The sequence below is a fragment of the Emys orbicularis genome, chromosome 5 (assembly GCF_028017835.1).
Source record: "Emys orbicularis isolate rEmyOrb1 chromosome 5, rEmyOrb1.hap1, whole genome shotgun sequence".
In the NCBI taxonomy this organism is placed as follows: Eukaryota; Metazoa; Chordata; order Testudines; family Emydidae; genus Emys; species Emys orbicularis.
Window position 1 is genome coordinate 70,301,916 of NC_088687.1, and position 21,159 is coordinate 70,323,074.

Sequence of the window (21,159 nt, forward strand, 5' to 3'; positions counted from 1 at the left end):
TCAGAATACACCCCCCCCCCCCTGCGCCCACCTACCCGGCAACTTCTCCCCTGCAAGGGGAGGGGGTGGAGAAGGGGAAGCAACATTCTCCTTCTCTATGGTATGCCCATATGACTGGGGACACTTAGAGACCACAACATCTCAGCGGAGCCTTTAGGTGGAGAAGAGAATTCCCCCCCCCCCCCCCATCCCTTGCCTTCCTGTATCGGTCCAGCGTGGACAGCAGCTCAGTCCTGGTTCCTCTCTGCCCCCTTGCCCACCTCTGTGGTAGAGGATGAAAATGCTTTGCTGGAGGGTGGCGTTGTGGCTGGCTGGGTTGACTGCCTGGGGGAAGCTCTCCTCCTGCTCTGGCCTTGATTATGACTACACTTACGATTTCAATGAAGAGGATAAAGCTGAGGCGATAGATTATAAGGATCCTTGTAAAGCCGGTAAGTGACTTCCAAGGCTAAAACTGTTACCCCCCACTTCCTCCCCCAGGTGGTGACTTTGTCTCTTTTTCTTTCCGATGTGTGTATAAGCTGGGAGCTCACCTGCTTCCTCCTCTTTGGGAGGCGAGGCCAAGGGGAAGTCTGGGCGGCAGCAGCAAGTGGAGTTGGGCTCAAGTGCTTTGCTGTGTCACTCGGTGGGATTTCTATAGACCTGCTTTCTCAGGGCTTAGAGTTTCCACTTTCCTTGCACTTTACAACTGTGCTTGGACGACAAAGTGCTTTGAGTGCACTTTTCAGCAGATGCTTCTTCCCCCCCCCGCCATGATTTATTAGAAAGCCTTGAATAAATCCCAGAATTGGGCTCGTTTCCCCTGCTCTCCGGGAGACGTTTCCAGTCACTACAGTCTTGGGTTGGATAGAAAGGAAACCTGTAGAGAGGCTACTGGACACAACCTCATTCCTTGTTATAGCGCTATCAGAATAACTGGTCCATGGGGCTGATCGCTAAGTACAACCCCTTCAGCATCCCCCCCCCCTTCTATTTACAGCGCAATATTGTTGCTGCTTCCCATCGGCAGCCACTTGATTTGGGAACAGCTGAGAAGAACTTGGAAGTTTCAAGGCCACTTTAAATATTGAAAGGGGATGATTCCAGTGAGATTAGCTCTCGTGCGCCTCGCCCTGCCTTCCTTGCACAATCAAAGCTACCCTTTGAAGTCAGGAGGAATGTTGGCCGTCCAGAAAGGCAGGATCAGGCCCCACATACCGCGCTGTAGGTTTGTTGGCTTCTGCTTGAGCGCCCGGGGTAGCAGCAGCAAACCCCCCCCCCCCCCCCAGGCTGCTGCTCGCACACCACGTGAGGAGAGTTCCTGTGGCCCCCTCCTACTTTCAGCAGCTTGTCTGGCTGTCTCTCTTTTCTTTCAACCTGTTTCTTGACCCATTGTCTCTTTCTTCTATTGTTAACGGCTAGCACTCACGTTGAGCGATTACTAGAAGCAATACGCTTCCCGTGTGAGTGTCTCGGTCTTGCACTAAAGAGCCACCTCCAATGGGCGGCCTCTCTTTCCCCATCCTCGGCTACCAGTTGAAAGTGTCTCCCGGCTTTCCATCACAATTGTGCCGGGCTCTTTAGTTAAGGAGCAGCTCTTTTTGTGGATTGACTTTGATGGTCCATTGGATGGTCTCTTCAGACTGGTTTTCCTATGTGTATTTATGCCAATGCTTACACAGACAGAGCTGGAGAGGAGAGTGAATGGGAGGGGGTGGGGGGATTGCTACATTTAAACCACATTCGTTGGTTGTATTCACTATATAGTCGGCTAGTATTTGTTGTGGTTCAGTGTAATCAGGTTGGTAGCCACAGCTAAATAGAAATCTGGGCTGTCTGCATTCTGTGTACTGATCTGTCTCGAGAAATAACCTCCTTTCTTTATTCCCAATTAGACTTCTGTCATTTCCCGTTGCAAAGGGAAGACCTGGTTTTCTATAGTATTTGCTGACTGGGTGACATTGGTTTTAGGTTTATAGGTAAGGTTCTGTAAGTGATTTGAGTAAAATAATATCGGGTCCAATCCTACTTCCATTAAAGTTAATTGCAAAACTCTCATTGACTTCATTGGGACCAGGAGCAAGCTCACAAGTTACTTAAATGAAAGAGTGTACCTTGTTACTTGCAAAATTTGTTGTGGACACCTATTCTAAAGTCATGGTGGTTGATTCACATCAGCCTTGGTGTAAAATAAGTGTTTTGGTTTTGTAGCTGTCTCCTTTGCATTAATTAGTTATTCTATATCCTGAAACCTAGTTCAGCCAAAGGTTGTGTTCTCTGTGTGTATGTGAGTTTGCTGAATTTGAGGAGAATGCGGTGAATATATATGCCAAATATGCAGACACTGTGTTTTTCTAATCACAAAACTATTCCTTTCTGAGGTGTGAATTGCTAATATTCTTTGCTTAGAGCTGAGGAATGTACAAGTTCAAAAACAGCAGAATCAGCTACAAACAAATCTTAATTTACTCCCATTAAAAACATGCAAGAAACTTTATATAAAAAAAGACAGTTACCTACATTTTGACCACAATTGATTTGAATTCTTTTGATGTTTTCTGGGACAGGTTTTAAGTGAGATTTCATTCATTTTTTATTTCGTAAGAAATGTTTTTATCTACACTCAGTGAAGTGAAATGCTTGTAGGTTTTTTTGTACTTTTTGTTTCATTTTATAAAATTATGCATGTGTGAGTTTTAAATAAGTATCATAGGTAGGAAAGAAAAGGAGTTGTAGCTGAAAGACAGCTGGAATGTGTTAAATGTGTCAGCTCTCTTTTTTGATCCATTTTGTTTTACTTTTGAGAAGGCAGGAAGAAGGTGACTATTTGGGTCCAAATTAATATTTCATGTAAAATCATCCATGAATATATATTCAGTCATTATAATGATTAAAAATGAGCCATTCTCTTACTTCGGATTTTACTCTCCCTTAAGTGCTCAGATAATAGTGATGAGAACCATGTAAGATAGATGCATGATAGATTTACATGTGCATAGTTCCCATTAATCTTAAACTGAATCACCTCCATATTTCTCTACACATTCAATATCCTCTTTAGTTTTTGAATGTATAGTAACTGTGAAAACCCAAATGCAACATACATACCATTGTATATTGGATTTGTACCCTCTATTTGAGGGTTCTTTTCCAATCATTGTGTATACATGAGTAATTCTCCATGTATGAAAATGAGACTGATACCCCTGAAAAAGTTTCACTGAAAATTTTTTACGTTTGAGCTTCCCTAAATACTAGAATAGTCTGATTACCCATTGCTGAGTATCCACTGAAGTTAATAGGAATTATGGATGCTCAGCACCTTTTAGGATTATATCCTAAACTTTTATTCTCTCTTGGTCTGATTCTACTCCCTTATTCCTGTTGAGTGGTAACTCTATTGAAGTCAGTCGGACTACTTCAATAGTAAAGTTCCACCCAATGTAAGGAAGGGTGCCAAAATCAGGCTTTGAGCATGGAAGTACATCCAGGTTTGTGTGGATGTGCCATGGGTAAAGCAACAGGACAAAATAAAATAACCTCATCCAGGAAATGTATTCATTGCAAACTAAGTATGTATATTTGATATAATTAAGGTAGATGTTCGCTTTTTTTGCTAGACCTTCAGTGACTATAACTAAGAGTACACAATTATTTTCTATAAATGTTTATGATGAGGACAATTATGTCCCATACTTATATGGATTTCAGCTCACTTCTTCTACATGAAGAAACACCATAAAACAACTAACATGTTACATAGTAACATACTCCAAATATTCAGGAATTAAACAGCAGATTTAGGAGAGCTAGCAGAGTAACATTACCTGTTGTAATTTGTGAGAATGTGGAGGATGAATTCAATATTTGGGAGTTCCTTTTGTAAAACAAGAGCAAAGGGAGGAGAAGAGGAACATGAAATAAATAAGAACACTTTATAATAGCCTTTCAGCTGGAAGACGTGCTGATTACAAGGGCTTAACTTGTCACATAAAACTTATGTTTTCTGACCAAACACAACTAAGGCTTCCTTAACTGCATGTTCGATTTAAAAAATAAAAGTGGGCATTTCCGTTCTGCTTTTCTCCCAGTCAGCCGCTATCATTGTGCTGTCATTTTATGACTAGCTGCTCACTGTGTTTTCATAAGACTATATAGGAAAATGTCCATAATTTCCTGATCCAATGCACACCATGAGGCAGATCCTTAGCTGGCGTAAATTGTCATAGGTCCATTGAAGTTAATCCTCCTCTCCCCCCCCCCCTCCGTCTTTTAGTAGGTTCTCTTCTTACTACAGTATCAAAGACACCGGGGGGGGGGGGGGGGGCATATACTCTTAAGGAAGAGTATAGATAAATGTACTGCAAACCCACTAGTGAGAGGTCAATGGTTTTTGGTTTTTGTTTTGGGGTGCTTGTGTGAATGTGAATCTTCTTGCAGATGTGATTTCTTTCCAGGGAAGCAGGAAGAATGGGATGCACTGAAGACACTGCTAGCTAGGTTCAGATGCTTCTATGGCTTGTGTGGTGAAAAATGCTATAGAAACAGGAAAAATACTCCGCACAGAAAGTACCTCTGCATTATGACACATCACTCCAACTTAATGAAAGCAGAAATACACACATGACAAGTTCTGCAGACATGTGGACAGGGCCTGGGTTGGTAGGGAAAAGTCTTGTTGGTGACTATTAGCTCGTGTGCATTTACAGCCCAAACTTCAGATATTATGTGCAAAGAAAGCATAGCATTATTTTGTTCAAAGCATCCTGAGAACCCTACCATAAGTGGAATCAATGGCAGAAGGGTCTGAGAAAAAGGGATGCTGACAGTGCTGGGCTATGAGTGGAACATGGCACTGTAAGAAGGCCATGTTAAGCTTGTGATCTGTGTGGTTTCTAGTGTGTTTCCCTACTGACCTATAGCCTATGCATGAATTTTGATTCATGTCACTTCCCCTTCTGACAAGCACCCTGGCATGCTGAAACAGTGGGATGTGATGTAGCACAGTTTCTGTGCTTCTGATGCCTCACATATTTCCTTGTTTCTCCCCAGAAGAGGAACATATTGCCCTCAGTGCTTAACACGGTAAACTTCAATAGGGCATTTTGAGTTCAACTTCCAGATCTAGTTAGCTGAAAGTTGAAATACTGAGACAGTCTTCATTACAATAGCAGAAGTAACCCTGTGAAGGTGCTATGAAGAATCTAGGAATGTACAACTTATAAGAAGAAGCTTTGTATAAATGGGATGTTACTCCAGAAACAAAGTCCAGTAGTCAGCAATAAAGGGGTACTGTCCACCTTGTCACATCTGGACAGTTATTTAGAAGTTTTTCTCAGGAGTCCTGTTTGTTGTTGTTTTCTTTTGTCTGATTAGTACAGCAGCAGCATATTTATAAAGCAGCCAAAACCAAGCTTATAATAAACACACCAGATAAAATCTGCAGATATGTGCTGAGACACACAGTCAGTGCATGTATAACTTGCTTTGATTTTGGGCACCCAAGAAGGTATTTTCTTTTGTTTTGCTAATAAAAATAGCAAGGAATAATTATCTTCAAAGAATAATAACAATAATCATCTTTACAGATGGGTAGTTTTGGGGAGTTAATGAGGTTGAGAGTGGCTGGTTAAAAATAGTGTGTGTAGAGCAGGTGGGGATGGGGGGTGGTGGTCTAGTGATCTGAGCATGAGAATCAAGAATCCTGCTTACTATTTCCAGTGCTGACTCCTTTAAGGTCTTAAACAAGTCACTTGATTTCTTTGCTTCCATTTTTTTAAAAATCTGGAAAATGGGGATGATAATACTGCTTACCTCACTGGGTTGTGAAGCTTGATTATATAGTGTTTTTGGAAAGTGCTTGGAACATGAGAAGCATGAAAAACACAAAATAATAGGATTATTATTATAACATGTCATCTGTAACTCCGCAATCTATCTCTTGTCTATTGATGTCATAACACCTTTTGCAAAAGTTGTTTTTTGAGATTATGAAACATATGCGGCTGGAAGACTGTTGTTGGGCTGTGCCTTGTATTCTGGCATACACATCTTTGTTTTTCATGTACTGCAAACGCTCTAATATGCTCTTGGGTAACTGGGAAGTCTTTTAAAGTAACTTATTACACGTTTGAATCTGTTGTGTAATTTATACGGTGAAGCTCTTTCTCTATATACTTAAGTGTTGTTGTAAATGATGAGAGCAGTCCTGTGCACTATTTAAACACTTTATTTAGAGAATGTAATGCTCATAATATATGCCAGATGGACAGAATTAGTCTGAAGTCCTTTATTTTTCCATAGGACAGATACAACATAGGAAGCAGAACAGTAGTAAGCTCCCTTGCATAGCTTCTCAGCTTTGATTTGGACTCACTTTGATTGATTAACAAACTTAATTTTAAATCAGATTTGTTCCTGCAGTTCAGCATTCTTTCTTTCTATTATACCATGCCCATTGCTGTGGAATCCCAGCAATTTACATATATGTGTGAACATAAAGGTCTCCTCTCAATCTCTCTCCCCTGCCCTCCCCTCCCCATCCCTTAGTTAATAGGATTTTGTTGGTAGTAATATTTTGGGAAAGCTAGGTTGAAAAAAGGGTTTTACATTTCAGCTATGTGTCCGCTGTATCATGCCGAAGACTTAGGGCGTGTCTACACTAAAAACTTAAATCGACCTATATTAGGTCAATTAACAGCCACTGCAGTCCACTCTACCCTCCTTGGTTTAGTGGTGTGCATCCTCACAAGGAGTGCTTCCACCAACCTAAGAGGGGCAGTGGGGGGATCTGAGAGCCTGGTCTCTCAGCTCCGCTGGCAGCTCCCTACTGGGAGCCCAGCTGCCCCATAAGCTTCCTGGCTCCCTGTTCCCTGCCAGGAGTGGAGGAAACCACCTGGGGCTTCTTGCCTCCCTGTTCCCCGCAGGGAATGGGATCCAGCCATTGAGGAGTCTTGGGTCCCCCCTTCCCCCTCGCCTGCTTCCCACCAGGAGCTGGGCAGTCTTGTCAATTTCATGCTGGAGCCATGAAATTGACAAAACAGCCAACATTCCCAGCCTGGTGGGCGTGGGGGCAGGGAAGAAGCCACCCAGGGCTTCTTGCCTCCCTGTTCCTTAACAAGAGCAGGGTCCAGCTGCCTGGGCTTCTCGCGCTGGCTCCCAGCTGGGAGCGGGGTATAACCACCCAGGCTTCTCGCCCTGGCTCCCAGCCAGGAGCTGGGTCCAGGGGCCCAGCTCTCCAGGGGAGTGGAGGGCAGCTGGGCTCTAGCTGCCCAGCTTTCTTGTCAATTTCACGGCTCTGCTGGAGCCCTGAAACTGACAAGAGAGCTAACTGGGGATGTAAGTAACACAGTGTTTACACACACATTGCCTCGCCCTAACTACATCAACATAAGCCCTACGTCTGTCATGAAAGTGGAGTTACTATGGCCGTGGCTATACTAGAAACTTCAAAGCGCTGCTGCGGGAGCGCTCCCGCAGCAGCGCTTTGAAGTGCGAGTGTGGTCGCGTGCCAGCTACCACACTCCACCTCCACGAGGGGATTAGCTTACAGCGCTGGGAGCACAGCTCCCAGTGCTGGGGCACTGTTTACACTGGCACTTTACAGCGCTGTAACTTGCTACGCTCAGGAGGGTGTTTTCTCGCTCAGGGGTGTGAAAAAGTTGCAACGGTGTAAAGCGCCAGTGTAGCCATAGCCTAAGTCAATATAGTAGGGGCGCTTACATTGATGGGACAAGGCTGTAGTGTAGACACTGACATAATTAGGTCAACATAAGCTGCTTTATGTCAACCTAACTGTAGTGTAGACTAGGCCTTAGTTTCACATTCAGATCACTTTCCACAGGGGCTTGATTCTGAATGTGCTTACGCCACTGTAAATCAAGAGTGATTCCTTTGAAATAAGTGATGTCATATCATTAGTTATAAACTAATGAAAAATAAAGTTTATAATAATTTGTGCAAGGTTATAGTGAAATTGCACTTCACGGAAGGGACACTGTAGCAGACATTGTTTTAAACCTGTCAAGGGTGGGGAGAAGGTTCTAGGAGTATTCAAGAGCAGAATTGTTTCCTGTGTGCTTGAGTCTTAAGGATCTAGCTGCCCTTACCAAATTCAAAAAGAAAAAAAAATCTAAGCCACGGGTTCTCAATTTTTTTCATAGTATGGACCGCATTTGACAGTGTGTCTTACGGGCCTGTCTCCTCCCATATACAACTGTATAGTTCTCCTCCTCCTATTCAGAATTGTACAGATTTCCTCCCCTTCCATTCTTGATCACAGACAACCTCCGTTTACATTAGCATTACAACTCTTTTGCAGCTATAGCAACTGCTTACATAGAAAAGTAACACTAGGAAAGTATTTTGGTATTTTTAGCTCTCTTTGTGAAGAAAGTTAATCGTGTCAATTTAGCTCTTCATTTCATCTCCACCTTCCATCTGATCTGTTCTGTCCCTTCCTCTCTCAATGTTTTCCTCTACAAACTTCACTATTGCCTGCTCTTCCTTTCCCTCTGCACAGGCTTCCTTTCCCTTTGTTGCTTTCTCTCAGTTCATACTGCTCAACCACCTTGTCCTTTTCTCCCCTTGCTCCCCTTGACAAACTGTCAAAATATTCCATTCCCTTCCACCCTGCTCCCGGGATTTTCCTTTCTTGCTTGTGGCTAGCAGCTCTACTTCCCAGAGGTTGCTCCTGTTTCCTACCATCTCTTATGTAACATTGTCTCCTCCTAGTACAGGCAGCTAGGCTGGCTCTTCATCTTTGTTTCACCTGCTTTTATAATCCCGCCAACCTGCTTTTATAGTCCTGCCAACCTTTCTTTCAATGAAGAGAGTGGGCAACTGTAAAAACATTTGGAAACAAGGAGGAGGAGACAGCAGTATGTGACCAGCCAACTTTTGGAGGCACTCAGGGCCACCATCCGGTGCTCTGTGGACCACCAGTGTTCCACGGAGAACAGTTTGATTATGATTTTTCCTACATTTACCATGCTTACTCATACAAATCATCCTATGTGCATGGGTAGGAGTTTGCAGATTTAAACAATGTGAATGCCTGGATCTGATCTTTGACATACGTGCAAGAGAGTGAACATTTAACCACAAGCTCTCAAAGAGACACCAAAATGCAGGCTTGTGGGTTTTTCCCTTCAATATTTAAAAACACAGATTGTCAGGATTAAAAGAGCCAGAAATCAATTTTGCTCTAAAATAGCTCCTAGAATCTTCTTTTCTTGAGGTATGTGAAAAATGATGCCTAAGGGATGCACAGTGTGTGTTGTTGTTTTTTAACCAGCCACTCTGCAGACTACGTTGTTAAGATGAAATCTTTTAACAGCAGGACCAATAATTGAATACATAATTGATTTTGAAATGTTTGTATTAGCATCAATGACTATAAATTATGTTACAAAACAATTTTATTTCATAAAGATTTCAATATTCTGTTTTTTAGATGTTTTCCAAATCATGTAAATATATAAATGCTCTTACCTACCTACAATTCATGTGCTGCTTGAAACAGATCTACAGATTTTAAAAAGCAATTGCCTAAGAAACATGTATATTTGGGGGTGGGGGGTTAATTTAAAAATAGATATAAATCAGACTGAAAGAAAAAGACACCCCGGGAAAAAAGTTTTACCTCTGGTACACCATGATTATAACTGTCTGTCCTAAGATGTGACAGAATATCTGTATTTTCACATCTCCTCAGGGTTCAGAGATTCCTTTGGTCACTATTCTGACATGTTATTGACAATTTCTGTGCTTTTAAAAATGTAGTGAGGAATAATAAGCACTGAATGTGTTGTCTAATCAGCAAGGAGTCCTCAAGAATGTCAACATTAAGCAATAACATGTTAATTTAAAAATAAATTTTCATTGCAATTGAGAGCAAAAATCTGAGGCTTTAAAATGCTGCTGTCCTTTGTGGGTTTAATGTACATTTAGGCCCTGATATGGCACAGATGGATCCCTGCACCCAGATGGAACTAATGGGTCTCCACTTTGGTAGTTCTCTTTACAGGAGTGGGGCCTTACCTTGTAGTTTAAAATACCAGATTATGGAAGAGAGGGTGAGGCATGGACAGTGAATTAGAATAATATACTTAAGGAATAACACAAATGGACCACCTTGCCAATGTTAAAAGTAATACATTCTTATAACATCTTTTAACTATGATCAAACAAAAACATGAATTTGTTAATGACATGAGATCACTAAGAGTATATTTTTAAGATGTCTAATTTTTGGATGCTCAAAAGTGAATAATTATATAGACCAAGTACTACAGTAAAATTAAGGGGAATTTTGTGTCAGTCTGAACCTGCAGGAATTCCTCACTGTCCATTGCAAATGAATTAATAGAAGAAAGAAGCACAATTTTGAATAAGGTTCAATAATGCCAAGAATAATGTCCAAGTTGCATAGCTTCTGCATATTCCCATATGATGTCCTCAAATAAGCTTTGAAAGGAATTTCAGATGGTCCTTACATAATATCAAGGTTTGTTTCAGCAGTTTACTAACACAAGCCAATTATATTTGGTTTCATAAAAAGTAGTTTTAGAACAACTCAGTGGGTGTGAGAACATGATGATGATCAACTGCCCAATTTCGCCATCTGGTAAAATTCCCTTATTGCATTTATAACAAATTTGCATACATTTTCACAGGCACCCATCAAATAGAATTTGTTTCTTTCTCAAAGTTGATACTTTAATTTTATTCTTTGGTTCATTTTTATTTTAGGAGGATTTTTATCCACTACTGGCCGAGTTGATTAAACCAGTAATTAATTTTTTGATGAATATTTCTATAATTAACATAACTATTATGTATGTTCCTAGTCAAAGTGCAGGATACTGGAGCACAAATGGATATTTTAGGATTTTTGACTTTTATTGACTGGAGAATCCCCATAACCCTTTCTCCAAAGGATCAATACCCGCTGAGAGAGTGAAGTGTTTCAGTGTTGCTATCCTATTACAGACACTTAGTATTTCTTTCTGTGATTTTTATACTTTTTGGTACCAGTGTCTAAGTGTTATATACCTTACTGTCCTCAGGAAGATTTTATTCTTTTTCTAAAACACACAGATATCAAGACAAATCCATAGTGGACCAAATCCTGGAGTCTTTATTTAGTTATAACTCATACGCTATGATAATGAGTGTGGTGTGAAAACCATCATAGATAAATGCTTTTGCCTGAATAAAGACTAAGAAAACAACTACTACTGCTAGGGTGACCAGATGTCTCGATTTTATAGGGACAGTCCCGATTTTTTGGTCTTTTTCTTATATAGGCTCCTATTACCCCCCACCCCCGTCCCGATTTTTCACATTTGCTGTCTGGTCACCCTAACTACTGCTACCATGACTTCTGAGGGCCAGATTCTGATATCTGTAGTCATGCTGATTAGTATCTTACTCCACAAAGAGTTCTACTGAAATCTGGTCCTAGGTAAGCACCTTGGGTCACTCTTCACAAACCTACATTCCAAACAAATGTAGTCTTATATATTTACTGTAATTTAAATAAAGTCACATAAAAGAAGGCCTATCCCAGTTTCCAGATGCCTTTGCCATAATTTAAAAATACAGTGTAATAATCTTTACAAAACCAAAAGGCCATCCCCTGGCACTATCATCAAGCAGCAAAAACACATTACAAACCATATCAGAATCTTGCTAGCCCTCAAATACCCCAAACACACCCTGCCTAGCCACCTTTCTGGTAAGCGGAGGATAGTAAATGTTGTACCTTATTTTAAAAAGGGATGATCTGGAGAATTTATGGACTAATAATACCTGCCAATTGGTTGAAATAGTAATTAAAAGTAGAGTGACAAAACACACGCGAGATCATGTTATGATAGGGTCTAACCAGCATGGTTTCTGTAAAGGAAAATTGTGCCTTGCTAGTCTCTTAGAATTCTTTGAACATGTCAGTAAAATAGTGGATAAAGGAGAACTCGTGACATGATTTATTTAGACTTCCAAAAAGCCTTTGACAAGGTCCCGGACAAGGGACTACTAATGAAGCTAAATAGCCATGGGTGAGAGGCAAAGTGTTGTCGTGAATCAAAAACTGGCTAAGAGATAGAAAATGAAGTGTAGGCTTAAAATGGACAATTTTCATCAAGCAAAAAGTTAACGGTCAGGTGCCTCAAGATTCTTTACTACATCCCATGTGGTTTAGTAGCAATTTATTAATGATCTGGGGAGAGGCGTATGAGTGAGGTAATAAAATCTGCAGGTGACACCAAGTTATTTAGGTTGGTCAGGACGATAGGGGGCTGTGAGGAGCTTCAGAGTGTGAATGGACAACATGATTGCAAATGGAGTTTATTGTTGATAAAAATAAAGTAATGCATATTAGAGGGGACAATTAAACTACTCAAGTGTCTTAGAGTTCTAAATTAGCTGTATCATCTCAGGAAAGGGACTTGGGCATCATTGTAGACAGCTCTATGACGACATATGCGCACTGTGCAGTTATGGTAAAAAAAAAGCTAACAAAATGATAGGATGGAGAAGAATACGAAGAATGTAATTCATATGTGATAGTCCACCACTTCAAAATCCCATTTTTAGTCAGATAGTCTGTTTTAGGATTCTTAAACTTCAGCTTTTCTTCCTGTTATGTTTTCTTACAAGTGCTTTGTTAGCTATAATTATATCCCATGATCCTTATTAGGAAAGAATTATACATCATACATGAAAATGGCTTAACGGGAGGAGGCCTGGGTAAAGGAAATTCTCTTAATCTCCTAATGGAATTTTATTACATTGTTCTTGTGGGGTGAGGATTTACCCTGCATGGAAGAAGCAGTGGGCTCTGCTTCCTAGCACTTATGGGTACCCTAATATACTATGTTTTTATTTTGTGGGCTAATTTTTTTAAAAAATAGGCCTATAAACCTGTGCTTATAGTTTTGTGTGAGTGCAGGCTTCTGGGGGTGCAACATTTTTACACACAAAATTGTAAGTGCAGAATCAGAGACTGAGTGGAGACCATTTTGAACATTTTACTCCATAATGTTGGTAATAGATGAATTGAATATTACTTACAGTCAAATCATATATAGTGCTTGAACCACAGTCACATAACCCATTACTTCAAACATTTTGATTAAAAACTTAGAAACATATAAAATTGACATGGCACACATTAAATGGATTAAAAACTGGCTAACTGATAGGTCTCAAATGAAATTGTAAATGGTAATCAGCATAGAATGGGTGTGTTTCAAGGCAGTCCTGCGGGCATTGGTTCTTTGCCATCCACTATTTATCATTTTAATTAATGACCTGGAAGAAAACATGAAATCATCACTGATACAATGTGTAGATGATGGGGGAGTGGTAAATAATGAAGAGGACAGAGATCTGGATCACTTGGTGCATGCAAAAAATATTCATTTTAATATGGCTAATTATAAATGGAACATCTAGGAACATACTTACAAGATAAGGGACTCTTTTCTGGGAAGCAGTTACTCTGAAAAAGATTTTTGGGGAATATGGTGGAAAATCAGCTAAACATGAGAGGGCACATGCAGTCATTGGATGCAGAAACAGGGAATTGCAAGGGGAAGTAGAGAGGTTATTTCACCTCTCTATTTGGCACTGGCGTGACCACTGCTGGAATACTGTGTCCATTTGTGGTGTCCACAATTCAAGAAAGATGTTGATAAATTGGAGAGGGTTCAGACAAGAGCCATGCGAATGATTAAAGGATTGGAAAACATGTCTTATAGTGATAGACTAAAGGAGTTCAATCTATTTTGTGAACAAAGAGAAAATTAAGGCGTGACTTGATTAGTCTATAAGTACCTACATGGGGAACATATATTGAATAACAGGCTCTTCAATTAGGCAGAAAAAAGGTATAACATGTTCTAACAGCTGGCTCTTGAAGCTAGACAAATTAAGACAGGAAATGAGTACATTTTTAACAGTGAGTGTATTAACCATAGGAACAACTTACCAAGGCTCATGGTAGATTCTCCATCACTGACATTTAGCAAAACATCCAATCTTGACTTTAAAAAATATATGCTCTAGGAGCTATTTTGGGAAAGTTCTATGGCCTGTGGCATACAGGAGGTCAGATTAGATCGCCACAGTGGTCTGTTCTGACCTTGGAATCTATAAAAGTATGGAAACCTGGCCTATGATATTGGAACCTCTGCAGTTATGGAGGGGAGCTCAAATCCTGAGATGCCACATATGTGGATTACAGGAGAGAGATAACTCTGTGTTAGAGAAAAATGCAAACTGTTTTAAAATGATTTCAGTCATCTGTGCGTGGGGCCCATTGAAAATAATGATGAATTCTTAGCTTGGATGAATTAAATTTGATTAGGATCTTCTTTTCCTTGTTTTTTCCATATATAAATTAAAAATCCCCATTAGATTACTTTTGGGGCATGATACAAAACTCTCAGTCATAGATAGGTGTTTATGCTGACTTTTCAGATACTCCTACTGGACCTGGGTATGCACAGGAACTCCAAAGGTTTCCTGAATTATTTGGAAAGACTTGCTTATAAATGTAAACCTTTCTTGCGTCTTTCCTGAACATGAAAAGACTGAGTTTAAAGGCCATGAGGGAAAACAAAAAAAACCCCACACAAAACATTGAGTTATATGTGAAACTGTTGTTAGAGAAAAAGCAATTGCTGTATGTAGAAAGAAACATCTCTAAGCCACATTCTCAGCTGGCGCACCATTGCACATCTTCATTGATTTCAATGGAGCTCTGCCAGTTTACACTGGCAGAGAACTGCTCCCTTATCTTCTAAAAATGAGAGGAAGAAGTTGTTACTGTAGAAATCAGCAAAAATCGACACAAGATTTAAGATGCCACATGCAAATATTAAAGAAACAAAACAACTTTCTCCCACTCGTATGTACTAATATTTTCTAATTTCTTTTAGTCATTTTGCCAGTCACTCCTGTCCTGGATGTCAGAGAGGCACTGTCTTGTTCCTGCTGTCTGTGCTCCAGTGTGGTGCTGTTAGCTCCCCGAGGGGGCAGGGAAGAGCACAGGGCAGCATCCCCTTGTGCCACCTTCAAAATCTGTTTCCTCCTGCCTGTTTGACAGGGAAGGACTCTATGTTGGGAACTGGCTATGTACTTTTACAAACTGGACATATGAAACAGACAATATCTTTGATATGCAAATTTCTTTGTTAAACCAGGCTGATGTGCAAAGTTAGAATGGTGCTGTGTGGGGGGTTGTTTTATTTTTTGCTAATGATATTTGCTCCGAGTTATTAAAAATGAGAAGTTTCACTTTCCATTTTAAGTGGAGATTGAGTCATTTTCTGTTCACTTAGTAAGTTAAGGTTGTAATTTTGATGAAACAAAATTAAAATAAAGATAGGAATTTCAGTGTTTCTACTGTGGTTCTTTATAGCATGGCACTTCATTAAATAAAAATATATCAAACGTCCTTTCCAATGAACCTTGTGGATGTTATGTCTTTAGTATGGCTTAGTACTGCATATTTTCCACTCATTCCATGGATATCACTGGGAGGTCCACATACAGAATGCATGCATCCCAGGGCTGTGCTAAGGAATATCACTATAGGTCCACACCTAGTGTCATGGCTCCTAGGCTCATATGATTACATCAGAATCTTAGCTTTTTTTTAAAAAAGTGTAAGTTCCTAGCCCTCATGGTGCAAACGTAACCTGAATTTAACCAGTGAAGTATCATTTGCCTGAGTTTGCAGACAACCTGAAATATCAGCTCTGAGAGCTTGAACCAAGAAGTGATGTGGGACTGGTGCATCCACCCCAGCGCATGGGGTTAATACTGGAGGACCAGTACTGGAGGATCTCCTGCTTAGTCCGCTTCCATTCCTGAGAGGAAGGGGCCCTACCTGCCATTCCTGGGAGGAGAAGGAGGCTCCTTACCACTGCCAATGCCTCTATGGGAGAGGAGGAGGCGCCCTTCCACCACCACTCTTAGGCTTGGTCTATACTACTGTCAGTATAACTAAGGGCTTGTCTTCACTACCCGCCGATCTGGCAGGTAGCAATCGGTCTATCGGGGATCGACTTACCGCGTCTAGTGAAGACGCGATAAAATCGATCCCTGATGGCTCTACTGTCGACTCCGGAAATCCACCGCAGCAAGAGGCGGTAGCGGAGTCGACGGCGGCGCGGCAGCGGTCGACTTGCCGCCGTCCTCACAGCCAGGTAAGTCGACCTAAAATACGCCACTTCAGCTACGCTATTCACGTAGCTGAAGTTGCGTATCTTAGGTCGACCCCCCGCTGTAGTGTAGACCTAGCCTTAGTTGCTCAGGGGTGTGAAAAATCGTATGATACCAAACTACTCTCCCAATGTAGACAGTGCTATGTTGGTGGGAAGGCTTATCCCGTTGACATAGCCACTGACTCTTGGGGAGGTGGAGAACCTACACCAATGTGAGAAGCTCTCCTGCTGGAGTAGGTAGCGTCTTCACTAAGCACTACAGCAGTGCAGCTTCACTAGTGCAGCTGTGCCGCAGCAGCACTGTTGTAAGTGTAGACAAGCCTTTAGTGGGGGATGTGGCCACAGCATAGAGGCATGGCCATGGGAAACCCCATACCATTGTGTGCCTATGGCATGAGATTACCTGAGTTTGGTTCTGGTGCAGACCGTACAGTGGAGATTTGTCTGCAGTACAGTTATCCCATCGGAGAGGTGAATTGTATCCTTATTTGTAGTAAAATAGTGAACTCCTTACAAAATTGAAATGATTTCATCACCTTTTAAATTCACTTAAAAATGTTAACATAATCAACTAAATGTGTGTCTGCTTGTCTATATGCTGCTGCCCACTGCAGGCGCTCAAGACAGTGCACCAAATTCTCCTCTCTGTTACACCAGTGCAATCCCATTGGGGCTCTGTCCTGCTCCCAATTAAGTTAATGAAAACTTTGTCATTGATTTTAATGGAAGCAGAATTTGACCCTGGAGAATCTGACCCGCTGATTGGCTGCCTTAACTACAGAGCAAAATTCACTCTTCATATAACTTTACTGAAAATCAATAGTTATACCTGGGTGAATGTGACCCACAGTGCTGCTTCTTGTCAGATCCAAATTCTTCTCTGATCTCCTTTGAAACCAGTTTTCCTGTGATTTGTGAATTTGTGAAATACATTAATTAACATTGCAGAAGGAAAATCTCACCTCAGACTAGAATATTTTATTATCCACGACTAAGGGCCTGATCTACTGGAGATTTTGCCATTACATTCATTTTAATTAATCCCCATTACTGGTGTATATGAAACAATTAATTAAAATGAAAATTGCTTGTCTGAGTAAGGAAGAGCGGATAGTAGTATTAGTTATTTTGCTGGAGAGCTTTTATACAGAACACAGATGCAAATTGATTTAAAATACTTGTGTCACTATTAGCATAGCACACTTACCCTTTCACCACAGGGAGTGGAATAAAAAGGAGTCATTGGAGTGAGGTTCAGCATAGAGGAACTGTTCTAAATCAGAGCCAAGGTACATCACTAAGAACACTGCTATTATCTGGAAGTCTGACTTCCTGTCTCAGTTTCCTCGTAGATGTCAATGAATGGCAGAAGAAAGGGAACACTTTCCTGCTTGGCTGGCACGTTTGCTAAATTACTCCTTTTTAGCTGCATTCTGACAGTTGTGCTCCATACAGTGCTTTGGGACAAATCCTGCAGCTCCCCATGGGTCTGGAGGATACTGAATGCAGGCTTCACTTTCTGGGAGAGCAGGACTCAGCCTGCAGTGGGAAAGGCAACTTCCTCCTTCACACTGCAGGGCTGTGAGGCCTCATATGTCTCCTTATACATACTTGTATGTGTTTTTGTGGGAGGGGTTCAGGGAGTAGTGAGAGGGTGTAATTTGCAATTAATACAAATCCACCACTTATTTCCTCTGGAGTAAAAGTAGTTCTTGTTTTAAGTCTCACTGTACATTTTCCCCTACCTGCAAGGAACTGTGTTTTTATATTGGAGACATTGCTCTAGTCAGGTGCTATGAAAAATAGCATGGAATGTTTTATAAAACATGACAGATACACTGAATACATTAAAAAAAAATCTTTGCTTTAAAATAGATAATTAAATTGCTGTTTTGATTGTTTTATTATAATAACTAGTATGTATACTGATGTATTAATTGTAGTTATATTATAGATTATAAAAAATGTGTGGTAAAAATTGTATGCACTGTAATGTAGTGTTGTGAAACAGGTAAATAAGAGGCACAATATTAGGACGTATTGATGCCATATACTTCTTTTTTTTCCCCATTGCCTCCTTAGGGTGACCAGACGTCCCGATTTTATCGGGACTGTCCCGATATTTCCTTGTTTGTCCCGCGTCCCGACCGATGTGCGGTCGGGACACTGGACAAACAAGGAAATGCTCCGGAGCCCGGAAGTGCTCGCCCCCTCCCGCCCCAACTCCGCCCCCTCCTCCCCCCATTGGCTCCCTCCCCGAATCCCCGCCTCTTCCCCAGGCTCACCATTCCTCCTCCCTCCACAAGCGCTGGAGGGAGACCCGGGAGATGCAGGGGAAGCGCGGGGCCGGGGTGAGTGAGAGTCCGGCCTGGCCCCAGTGCAGGCAGGACTCAGTCGGGCGGTAGGGAGAGTAGGGGGGTGGCCCGCGGGGCCAGGCGGCGGCTGTTCTCCCCCCTGGGCAGCGGGACTTGGGAGCAGCCGCTGCTGCAGCTCCCACTGCCGCGGGGGGAGGAAGCGGCCGATGGCCAAGCTCGGCGGCTGCGGCTCTGGCGCCCCCGAACCCTCTGAGCCCGGGCCTGCTGTGGGGACCCAGCAGCGCGCACGCTGCACCCAGCCCCTGGCCAGTCACGTCTGGGCTGCTGCCCAGCTGGTGCAATCCCGCGGCGGCCCCGGGGCGGAGGCATCGGCAGCCCAGGCCCGTTCGTTCCCCTGCGGGACCCGAGCGGGACGGGGGGGCTGGGGCCTGCTGCCCCCACTCCGGGGCCGCTGCGGGATAGCACCAGCTGGGCAGGCAGCCCAGACGCAACTGGCCAGGGGCTGGGTGCAGCGTGCGCGCTGCTGGGTCCCCGCAGCAGGCCCGGGCTAGGGCCCGGGCACCAGAGCCGCAGCCGCCGAGCTTGGCCATCGGCCGCTTCCTCCCCCCGCGGCAGTGGGAGCTGCAGCAGCGGCTGCTTCCGAGTCCCGCTGCCCGGGGGGGAGAACAGCCGCTGCCTGGCCCCGCAGGCCGCCCCCCTACTCTCCCTACTGCCTGACTGAGTCCTGCCTGCACTGGGGCCAGGCCAGACTCTCACTCACCCCGGCCCCGCGCTTCCCCTGCGTCTCCTGGGCCTCCCTCCAGTGCTTGTGGAGGAAGGGTTTTTTGGGTTTTTTTTGCCCCGCCACCTCCCCCCCCCCCCGCGTCCCGATATTTGACTTGGGTGATCTGGTCACCCTATGCCTCCTGCATAGGGTTTTTTCCCCCCATTCTCTGTCCTTTTATTATCTCTATCTAGCACTCTTTTCCTAACATGTATGAGGAAACAAAACATTAGTGGCAAATAAATCTCAGCTGCACATCAAAGAAAAGCCACAGAGCCAAACAAAGGACACTGTCAACTTGAATTCGTTGAATTTGGCTATATTGCAAAAAAGACTTGAGAAGTGTGCCCCACTGAGTCGGGAAAATGTAGATTCCTCTCACAGTTTCCCCACTAACTTTCCTCTCTAGTGGGAGCAATCTGGGGCTCAGCTGAGTTCTTGAGTAAGTTTTCCTGACCCAGTGGATTCTAGAGATGCAAAGAGAAAGGAACTCGTGCTTCACTGGAGGCAGGAGATCTGTGGTTGACTTATGTCTCTGCTGATGCTTTATCCCTTGAAGGAGACCTTGGCCAGGTGTACATTACAGGGATGCTCCCGCAGATGTAAGTCCCCCACAACAATGACTTTATAACTCCCCCTCCATGAGAGGCGTTGCACGTAGGTGACTTAGGTCGATGTCGTTAGGGTGACGCAGTGTCTGTGCAGACACTGCATTACATACATCACCTGTTAGAACCGTGCGGAGCTCACAGCTGTGAGCCTCAGTGCCAGGTGCTGACAGCCTGGGCTATGGGCTCCAAGCAAAGCCAACAGCCAGGGCTGTCAGCGCCCCGCAGTGGGGCTCCACATGGAGCCATAGCCCGGGCTGTCAGCACCAATTTTCACACAGTTAGGCAGCCCCTCTAGTTCTCTTTCCCTGCTTGCCTTGCTGGCCCCTGGCCAAGGTGGAACATGGCACTAGGGGAGGAGGAGATGGCAGTTGCTGTGCGTTGCCAGCAGGAAGATGAAGCAATTGGAGAGTGTGATGAAATGCGGAGTACAGGGTCAGAATGGGAGAGGCTCCACAATGTCCCCTTCCACTCTGTTTCCACTGCCCCCTCCCCCCCAAAAACCCATTCTCTCTGTTGTGTATTTGGTTGTTGTGGTAATAGAATCTTGTGTTGCTATGGCAACTGAGTTAGATTATTAGGGGATAGCCCAGCCAGTTTTGGCTGGCTTTTGGTTAGTTCAGTGTGTGGCAATAAATGGCTGCTTTCAAGGCTTACAGCTCTCTGTGTCTCCAGTGATTTCTTCCTAAAACTGTTGCCCCCAAGGATATAACAATGTGGTGACGAGGATGGGATGTCTGTGCTGCCCCAGCAACAGATGGAAGTAGAAGTTAAGGTACAAAAAAAACCCTTTTTGCTGCTGGAAGGGGGTGAGAACTGGCTTGTTTGCACTGACTGTGCAAACTGAAACTAAAATCATGGCTACACTTACAGGGCCACTGGAACCTTTTGAGGAAACTATAGTGCAATGGCATGTATATACTGCGCGTTTTGAGCTTTTTGTTATTGCAAATGACATTACAGAAGAGAAGAAAGTGCCAATATTCTTAAGTGTTGTAGGGGCTAAGACCTACTCCCTGCTACGCAGCTTACTACACCCTGTTAAGCCAGAGACTAAATCTTACAGTGACATTGTGGAAATCCTGGAGTCCCATTTTTCTCCAGAACCACTGGTAATTGCTGAAAGATATAGGTTCCACAAAAGAGACCAGAAAGAAGACGAAACAGTTGTACAATTTGTAGTAACTTTGAGAAAGCTTGCAGAACACTGTGAATTTAAGGAGATACTAAATGACGCCCTACGTGACAGGTTAGTG

The 21,159-nt window shown here is 43.0% G+C and overlaps 1 protein-coding gene across 2 annotated transcripts in view; it reads left to right on the top strand.

Moving 5' to 3' along the window:
• Positions 1-274: 274 nt before the first annotated feature.
• The window catches only part of TLL1 (tolloid like 1), a 193,998-nt gene continuing 173,113 nt past the window's right edge, over positions 275-21,159 (top strand). For both annotated transcript variants that reach the window (XM_065404705.1, XM_065404706.1), the window contains exon 1: positions 275-431. In XM_065404705.1, the coding sequence (XP_065260777.1) occupies positions 275-431 (157 nt within the window). The remainder of the gene's footprint in view (positions 432-21,159) is intronic.